We start from the raw sequence: 9621 nt of genomic DNA, 5'->3' as shown, positions 1-9621 counted from the left end.
GAAGTATGTAATGCAGGGAAGACTATTTAAATTTTAATTGACCTCCAGCCAGCACTTGATAGGCTGAATGCTTTCAAATGTGGGGTTGGGGTGTCCCTGGCCCTGAAACCATTTGATCCCTGTGGCATGTCAAGGGCATGATCCTTCCAGGGCATCCACTGTAAATCAACTCAGCTGCATGCAGCCCTTCTCCTATTGCAGAAGGCTCATACACAGCAATGTCAATTTACCTGCCTCACAACTTCTCCCATTGGGGAAAGGGCACTGGCCAGGTAAGACATTCAGGACGGACCTCTCAGCTGGAGTAGGACGCCTCTCATTGGGTGGCTTCACCCACACAGTTGAGGGCCTTCATGCCTCCCCAGTGGTTTGGCCTTCAGCCCTGCCCAGGCCCCTGAGATCATATATACCAGCAGGGATTTTGAGAGCTGATTACTGTAATCATAATGTTGCATGGAGTTACATGGACACAGTCTTCCATCAGGTACATGCATGAGTATATTTTGATTTTGCCCTGTGAATGGGCATACACATCACTGCAGATATTTTACTGATTACTCCCAAAAAAGCTGAAATCAGTGGAACAAACTTACTGCCCTTAGAGTGCTCAGGTACCAACATTTCCTGCACAGTGCAGTAAATTATACTTGGACGACTAACCAGACTATAAATAAAGCACCAGCTGTCACTAGTATTCACATAAGACTTCCAGAATCCAACACTATGTACTGAAATATTTTCTTTATACCAAAGATTACTACAAGTTTTGTTTTTGCTCATATATTTTTAAAACAATGTTTTACCTACTTTCTTAGGATAACAGCATTTGGGCGATGGAGTTTCTCTAGAGGATCAGTGGTGACATTAATCTAACAAGAAACATAGGAAATACTTAGGATGCAATTAAGGATGCATCCTTTGTATGTCTAGACACCCAAGTCCTAAGCTCCAAGCATGCCCCAGACAGCAAGACTTGTTTCTGTGGAAGCATGCATAGGATTGCACCCTAAAAGCAGTATGATGGAGAGATGCAGATAAAGTGCATCCTCTCCCTCTCTTGTTGTAGCCTACACGTTCCTGCATTCCCTCAAAAACAAGATGATCTTTTGGATCAGTCTTGACATTTACATCAAGAGTGGAGTGGGCTCAGATTACAGGATCTTAAAAAAAGAAAAAAAGCACAGAAAACAAGAAGCCAGTCATCCATGAACTATGTATGGCCAGGTGCAAAAGAATGGCTTGAGGGTGAGCATATCCTACGGACGAAACTACATCTTGCATTAGAAGTATTTATAACTAATGTGTGTGGAACTGGCCACGTCAAGTTAAAATGAGGCAGGGGAGATATCTGGTCTGGGTTGGAACTGAAGAGGGAGGGGGAGTTTAACGCCATGCCATTTTCTACCAGAAAAATCACCTCTCTGAAATGGCTAGAGATAAATGGCTTTGAGGGAAATTTATGATAGGAAAATGGCAGAGGGGGAAGAATTACTGTTGTAAACTGCCTACAGAGCTTTGGCTATTGGGCAGTTTAGAAATGAAATCAATCATCTTCATCTTCACTATTCAGTCTTACCCTGCACCATAATCCAGATCCACATTCCAACCCTCAGGACGGTTTTTCCTGAGGACATACTAGTTCAAAGCATATAATTTAAACTACATTTAACTACTGAAGTTAGCAGTGGATTTTGAAGCGCAGGTGCTCATTGTGACAGTCCCCAAAGCCACTACCTGAAGGCTGTGAGTCCAAAAATGCAGGCAGCTGTGCCAACCCTATCAGCAACCCAGTTCTGTAAGTTCTCATCTGCACCAGGAGCAGGTCTTTTGTAAAGTCGGTCCATCTTAATTGTTCTTTCAAGATTAAGCCACCCCGAAATACTTTGCATTGCAACAGCTACTGTGAAGATTTCACCTATGCTCAGAGAGAGTAGGGAAGCCTGAGAGGGTGGCAAAAGCATCTGTGACCGTGCTGATCCCTTCTGGCTCTGCCTGCCTGTGAGCCCTGGCTCCACTACACCACTGCTTTTCACGTAACCTGTGCTTCAGCTGCTCGCATTCAGGTTGCCTCTGAGGACAAGCATAGCCTGGGAACTTCTTTTCCGGAATACCCCCTGAAAGGAGTGCACGGTCCTTCCACACACAAACCAATCTGGGTTTTTTGCGGACTTTTATTTCAGCATCCTGACTTTGCAAGTGGGGCAATCCATTCAGTAGATGATGTTGTTAAACCCCTGGGAGTCAGGACCCCTTGCTGAGCTACTGCAAACCACCCAGACATCTGCCAATAGATTCCAGTCCATCTGTTGCCCACACCTGCTGTAAAATTATGTCTTTTACTATTTTATACAGTTCTAAGAGTATTGTGAGATTTTGCCTTTACTCCTTCTTTGCTTTGGGATACATTTATAAACTTCCGTGTTTTTTAAAAACTTGTTACTCTCTAGCTGCTAATTGCATGGCACATCAGTGTCACCACACAGTGAAGGCTTTATGTGCTGCACCTTACTTCCTAAGTCGGGCAGTTCTATCCACACCAGCAAAGAGATCTCCTTCGCTATGGTCTGTGAAAGTGCGGAGAGCCCTTTAATCTACATGCTAAGCCAAAGCACACAAATGGCATACAGATGCCAATGCCACACAAGGAGTGCTGGAAAGAGTGATCCTATGCCACAGATGTCTAGAGGACAAAAAAGATCATTTGTTGCCAGCCCAACAGCAGAGCTAGGGAGTCACAATTTGGTCCCCGCTCAATTAACATGTTAAGTGCATCTTTGAGCTTGCAAGATATTGGAAAAGGGGTTTGGCAGGCAGGAAGGCAAGAGACCAGTGCTGCAAGGGTATGGCATATCCTGGTAGCACTGCAACCTCCTTCCCTCCCTCTCAAAAGCATGGTAATTAACCAGCTGAAATCAGCCGTTCCCTCTCTTTGCAGGCTGCAGGAAGTACAACTGCAGAACACAAGGTACAGGGATGACTCTGGCCTTCCCTCACTGTGTCCCGGATGCTCTGAGCAACCTAGGGGCAGTCTCACTGGATTGTGCCCTTAACTGGCCTTCACATCACACTCTACAGATCAGCCTGCAAAGAAACATTCCGTATATGGATGGGTGCTAGCTAAAATTGCTTGCTTGGAGAGTGGCAGATTTGCTGGAGATTCCAGGGACTTACCCTGAGATCTTCTGCATAGAGTCATACTCTCTGCTGCTCTTTCTTGTAGCCCTTTCAAGCCACTGGTGCATTATACTATTATACCAGATACAACTGAAGACAAGAATAGTGTTGATTTTTTTATTATTGCCATTAAAAATGGATGAAACTGATATGGAATAAGGGATATCTTTTGACTGCACACTTTAAAAAAATACAAACATATTTTGCAATGCATTTACAAAACAGTTTTCAAATGTCCTTACTTGAAGATTAAAACAAACAACCCCCCCCAGCGCACACACACAGGTTAAAATATATATTTTACATTATCTACACAATGTATATTCAACTTTGAACACAAGTCATTGGAAGATATTTGATGCGTGGAAAAAGTGATGAGACGTAAAACAAGCATTGAAAAAATACGAAACACGTAAATGCTCATTAAATAATTACATTGACAAATAAATAGGTTTTGTTCAAATTTACTTTTCAGCTGCTGTTATGCATGTTTTGTTTTTCTTTAGTAATTTGTTGGTTAGGTATATGTGCAGAAAGGAAGGTTCTGCATGTGCAATGATTCAATTGTATTGGAATGAAATTCGAAGTATTTATTTCCTTTTCAATGAGATATGTGAAATGCTGACAAAATACTTGGTCTGGAAACTGGACCTTTGAGAACTCACAACGGCAGCTCTCCACAATACACAATTAATTGAATGTACAGTTTTGTTTCCTGCAAAGTTAGAAATAAAATAAACATAAAGAAGATAAGTTCAGCTGTATGCTTCTAGCTCATCTTAAAAATATGCTCACCCCCAAATGTAGAAAGAGGCCCGAATGCACGGAATGCCCTTCTGAGTTCAGTGAATGCCACAAGTGTATGGCACCAAGCAACTGTGACATAAGAGGGCAGTGGGTTTTTCTCGTCAGGCAGTGCTATCTGTAAAGTAGGTGATTATTGTTACATTCAGTTTTTTAAATGCACAAGTGTGTTCTAACTTGTGGAATGCTTCATGGATTTGCTGTTCCTTTTCCTCTCTTTATGGTGTTGGATTGGCTTTGTTTGAGGCGGTCCTTCGAAATTATGGCTGGATTCGTTGTGCTGCCGGGTGTATCGCTTGCACTTGCAAGCTGTGACAACGGTGACTTTGTAGGTTCTTGTACTTCCATCTTGACACTGAAGCTGAATCCGCTGGGTGCGTGTTTTGTCGTTCACACATCTCCACTCTTGGGAGCTCCTTCTGCTCCAGTATTTGGATCCATATCCTCCGCCAATCCAGTTGGGCAGCACTGGTAATGGGAGGCACTCCCCAGCACAGACCAGCTCTTTCAGAGGGTTGATGCTAGTGCATTGGCCATCGGAAATATACTTAGTAGATCGCAGTTCCCGGCAGCCAACTTGAACACGACCTGTCAAAGACGAGAAGAATAAAATCAGTCTCCAGATTGCAAGCACTTTCAGATTACTTCTTGCACCAGAGTAGCTCACAAAGTGACAGACAAGAGTCGTACCTTCCCTCCTTCCCTCTCCACTATGGAAATGATGACATGTATAAGCCAGAGGTCCATGCCAACTTCCACTTGCACTGTTCGCATTGCTGCTCCTCCCACTTATTGCTGCAGGGCGATACTGTTGTCAGCTTACCAGCACAAGGAACTGTGTATGTGTGGTCTGCCCAATAGGCAGATTTACTCGTGCTCATGATGCAGAGATGCACAAAAGGGTGCACTGGCTTATTTCCAAGATACAAAAAGTCGCAAGATACCTCAATCACAGAAGTATCCACTATGATTTCCCTCCGGCACATGTCACACTGCTATTGTTTGGACATACGTACATACTGCAATTTTTATTTTATTAATTAATTAATTAATTTTTCGATTTATATCCTGCCTTTTCCCCATGCTTTTAACCACTGCACCAATGTTGGTACCACTTTTATTTTTTTCTAAGCAAGGAGATAAATCTTGTGAGCAAACCCTCCATTCAAGCAGGCATAGATCCTCATTTTGTGTTGTACCATCCACAGAGTGGAGGGACAGTGCTTCTCTACTCTGTGAATGCTGGGAGACTATTTGAACAGACAAGATAAAGTTTGGTTCCTTTAAAGTCAATGGACATTTTCGAAGCCCTGATGGATGTTACACTGGAATAAGCTTTTTTACGTAAATAAATGGCATACTGAGAAGTTCAGATAGCCAGCTTCTACTTTTCAATCCAGTGCTCATCTGAAGGCGTGAAGCTGTAATATATCACTGTAGACAAGTAAGTAGGCTCCTATCTGTATATTAGCGTTGGCCCAGTTACTGATGATATCAGAAATAATTATTTCATGTTACAAGGCTGCCTTTCATCTCCCTGCATTTCATAAAACATTATCCTGGATCTTGATCTAAGATGATTTACTCCAAGATGTTAGCTATTCATTTAGTATGAACATTTATGTGTGTTGGTTTGGGAGATTGGGAAATTACTATGTTGTACGCAAATAATTATAATGAACAAACATATGCATTTGTCCCATCAAGGACATCTAATGCTAATTCTGAGAAAGAAACTTAGAAATCTGTATTATATACATGTGTCTATTAACATATACAGTTTTCATTGGGCATCAGTATTGCAACACAGCTTGTGAGTACTGTTTCTTAAAACAAATATACTGTAAAACCTGAGGCAATGTTATTCCATTTTTTTAAGGCAACTGATAGCGAACGAAGGTGCTGAACTACTTGCAAGGCAAAGCAAGGCATGTTTGTGCCTGCTTCTTTCTGTAGACATCCGCACTGAAGTAAGCACAATTCCTTATTTTAATAATCACCCCTTTGAAATGAACACACACCATGAATTTCAACACACATCTTTCACTCATACACTTTCTCTTTTTAAAGTAAATGTTATCATGGAAACTGCCTAATGTTATTCAAAAGCACGGCAAATAACAGACTTAATGAGTAGTTTGTCCACACCCACGATAGTTTGGCTTACATTTGATTCTTTGAAATCAAGCCGATTGGAAGGAACTTTTAAAAAGAAAGCAGGAAAAGCCATACAAGAACATTCCTCCCTTCTTCCCTTGGTTTGCCTCATAATAAAGATCCATGGATATATTTATGAGAATGTTTAGTCTTGCACAGAACACATGGGTTGTGACAACTTGCAAAACATTTTTAATAGGATAGGTGTAATTGGTTTGTGCATATTAGTATTCCCAGAAATTATCTTCCTTAAGAATCAGCAAGTATTCATCAGTACAAATGGCATCATTCTTCAGCGCAATTGGGACCCACTCAAGAGCTCAGCAGTGCGCATCTCCCATTCATTCAAGTGGAATTTTGGACATAAGATCTTGTGCGATAGTTGGCCCAGTTTTGGTAAAGCCAAATGTGCATGCAAAGCCAACGTATTTTTGGTTCAGTGCAACAAGCAGTTACAGCGCCACTGTGAAGTGACTGCAGAAATACGCCTTTGGGTGAAGGGATGCACTAAAGTGTTGACATCTTCAAATGACTAGCCTGCTCAGACTACTTTTTGCGGAATGGACCTCTGCATACTCTTGCTTGCCTGAATAATTCTGACGCATATTTGCATCCTGCACCTGGCTCAGGAATGCAGCGGGAAGGAAGTGGTTACCACTTTGTATTGTCTGTCTTTTTCAATGATTGCATGCATACCTGCTTAGGTCTCACCTCCCCACCACCACCACCACCACACACGCACCCTTCTCTTCTATTCATGGTGACAGTTTGCTGGCAGTGAATGCCCATTGGGCTGTTTCAGTAATCTTACATTGACAAGATATTTCCTGCAACTGTAAGCCATGCTTAAAAGAAATGCAGTTAAGGCTTCTGCTTCTGCTTCAAGGTGTTTTCAACACCTCCCCCTTTGGAGATAAAGGTGCTCTATTTAATCAATGCACCTTTCATGATTTAGAGTAGTGCTATGATTTCAGGCAGCAAAAAAGCTTTCCAAAATCCAGCCAGGGAGCAAGGCAGTAGGGTGTGTGTTGCTGGGAGAGAAACACTTTTAAAAAGGCAAGTTGAAGCACAGATTCCAGCTAAGTTGTGAACCTGTTTGTTGACGCTGACTAGAGGAATTAAGCTAGTAAGCGCTAAATCGGGAAATAAAAACACGGCGCTGGAACAAAATCAAAGCCTAGCTGACGCTAAATGTTAGCTTTGTGAAGTAGCGCAGCGGAGCGCTCCAGCTGAAAAGCATGCGGTACCGACAGAGAACTCGAGGACGCTGCCTCTCCTGAACCACTCGGTCCCAGACAAAAGAAGCTTCACGGGGACAGGATCAGATAATCTCCCACTGCCTCTTGCCTTTTGGGAGGAGAGCTACACGGGGGGGAGAAAACGCGCAACCCTTTTTTCTATTCGCCAGCGTTTCTCTTGCTCCTGGTGGCATCTATACGCGATCTACGGAGGGAGAGGGAGTAAGAAGAATCCCTCGAACCAAAGTTTGACTTTAATTTTGGGATGTTTATAATAAGCCTGCCACATTTTGGCTCGGAAGTGAACCCAAGGAAGCTCTTTGTCGTGGATGTATTTATTTGCTTGCTTTAGGAGAGCGCGCGCGCGAGAGAGAAATTGGAAGCTGAGCGCTCTGCTCGAGAGAGGATTCCCCAGAGTCACTTCTGAAGAGCTTAATAACAACAAACAGAATTCCGCACTTGCAGCGTCCCATTTCAAAGGAGCAGAATGGGAAGGGGCGTGCGGGGAACCGACTGGAAGCGGACTGAGCACGCCTGCAGTTCTGAAAAGCGGCGGCAAGCGAGGCCAGCGCGCCCTGCGGGACACTTACTGCTCCGGTCGAATCCGGGGTGCCGGCCTCCGTGCCGCGCTTGGTTCAAGGTGCTGTTGTTGCTGGAAGCGGCGGGAAGGGGCTTGGCCACGTGCGAATACAGGATCTCCGTGGCGTCGTTCTTGAACGCCCAGCAGCTGTCCAGGAGCAGGCAGGCGAGCAGAGCGCCAGAGAGGTGGAGTGCGAGGGGGAGCATGGTGGCCCTCTCCAGCTGCGTGCGCCCGCCCGAGGGATCCCGGCGTGCTGCTGCCGCCGCCGCCTTTGCTACGACTGTAGAAATCCTCCCTCAAGACATCCTTTATATAGTTGCCGCGGCTTGGCACTCCTGAAGGTGTAACCTTGGGGAGAGCGCTGCGGATGAAGCGCGCAGGCAAGCAGAGGGTGGGACCCCCTGGGAACGGCGAGGCTTCCTTTCCCAGCAGGAGGAGGAGTGGAGGAGGAGCTAGGAGACAGAACCCGCGCGAACTGCAGCCTTTCTGGCCGAGGCCGCGGGGTACATCAAGGCCGGTGGGTGGGTGCGGAGGCGGGTGGAAGTCTCCGCTCCTCTGCAGCAGTTTGGAGCGCGCAACGCAGGAGGCCGCTCGCCGGCTTGCACGCAGCCTGCCTGCCTTTGCCGTCAGGCGCGATCCGAACGAGCGGCGGCCGACTGCCCATCTTCATTCAGCTCGGATGCAAAAGTTGCTGGTCCCGGGATGGTGCAGGGCTTATGGGGCGGGCAAGTGCGATTGGCCATCTGCGTGAAGGATGCAGGCTTGTGATCTTCAACTGCGGAAAAGTTCAGGAGATAAAATTCCTACCGAGGGCACTTTTGGGGTAGGGAAAAAAAGCTACAACCTACTGTACACGTAGTGTGAATAATTTAAGGGCAGCTTCGAGAAAGATTTTAATAATGCAGCTTTGATCAGTGCAAAGCTTTCCTTAAGCAACATTGGTGGTCAGGGAATTGTCTCTTCTCAGTATGCAGAATGTTAACGTGTTCTGCTGTGCGTCTCCCACACGACTGAGAGGAAGACAATTCTCTGGGGTCCACAAATGGAGGCACGTGCTCTTCCTATCAAAGCAAGTTTCTTCAGACCACATTCTGTGACTTGCATGTCCCATGTTAGCCCCACTGAACCCCATAGAAATACTCTGGAAGACACACTGCACGACTTTGCAGCTGTAAATTTATGAACTGTATACACAGATCAGAAGAAGATTAAAGCATATTTTACAGTGTATCATAAGCTGCTCTGCTAAGGAGAAACAAAATCATAGCTTGGTCTGTGGTGCTTTCTTGACACCTTCTTTCTAGGTCTTAGACATTCATAACTCATCATCTGGCTTTGCTACTGGTGCAGTGTTAAGACAGTGCACGTAATCTTGCTACTCCACCACCCCGTTGATGATTATGTCTCTTGTGGAATGCACTTTGGGCTTCTCATAAGGCTTTTAACACACCACTTCCCTGGGGCTTCGGCTCCTTTACATGTGGGTGGTTTTCCTGGTGTTTCTCTTTCTTTGCCTTTCTGTAAATTCCATTGCATAACCACAAGGTGGCACTTCAGTATACTAGTATTGTGAAAATACACTAGGTTCTCATACAACCATGTCCAAATAATAGTACATTTTCATCACTCTAAAAATAGCTGTGGAGAGAGTTGCAAAACACAGAAAGT

General features: G+C 44.7%; 1 protein-coding gene across 1 annotated transcript; it reads right to left on the bottom strand.

Moving 5' to 3' along the window:
- Positions 1 to 4150: 4150 nt before the first annotated feature.
- SOSTDC1 (sclerostin domain containing 1) lies at positions 4151 to 8159 on the bottom strand. Its single transcript, XM_044429337.1, has 2 exons — positions 7964 to 8159; positions 4151 to 4566 (listed from the first exon to the last, which is right to left on the bottom strand). The coding sequence occupies exons 1-2, from the start codon at positions 8157 to 8159 to the stop codon at positions 4151 to 4153; spliced, it is 612 nt and encodes a 203-aa protein (XP_044285272.1).
- Between the last annotated feature and the right edge of the window lie 1462 nt (positions 8160 to 9621).

Source organism: Varanus komodoensis, unplaced genomic scaffold (genome assembly GCF_004798865.1).
Source record: "Varanus komodoensis strain SLA01 unplaced genomic scaffold, ASM479886v1 scaffold2, whole genome shotgun sequence".
NCBI classification, from domain to species: Eukaryota; Metazoa; Chordata; class Lepidosauria; order Squamata; family Varanidae; genus Varanus; species Varanus komodoensis.
This window is presented reverse-complemented; position numbering and strand designations above follow the sequence as displayed.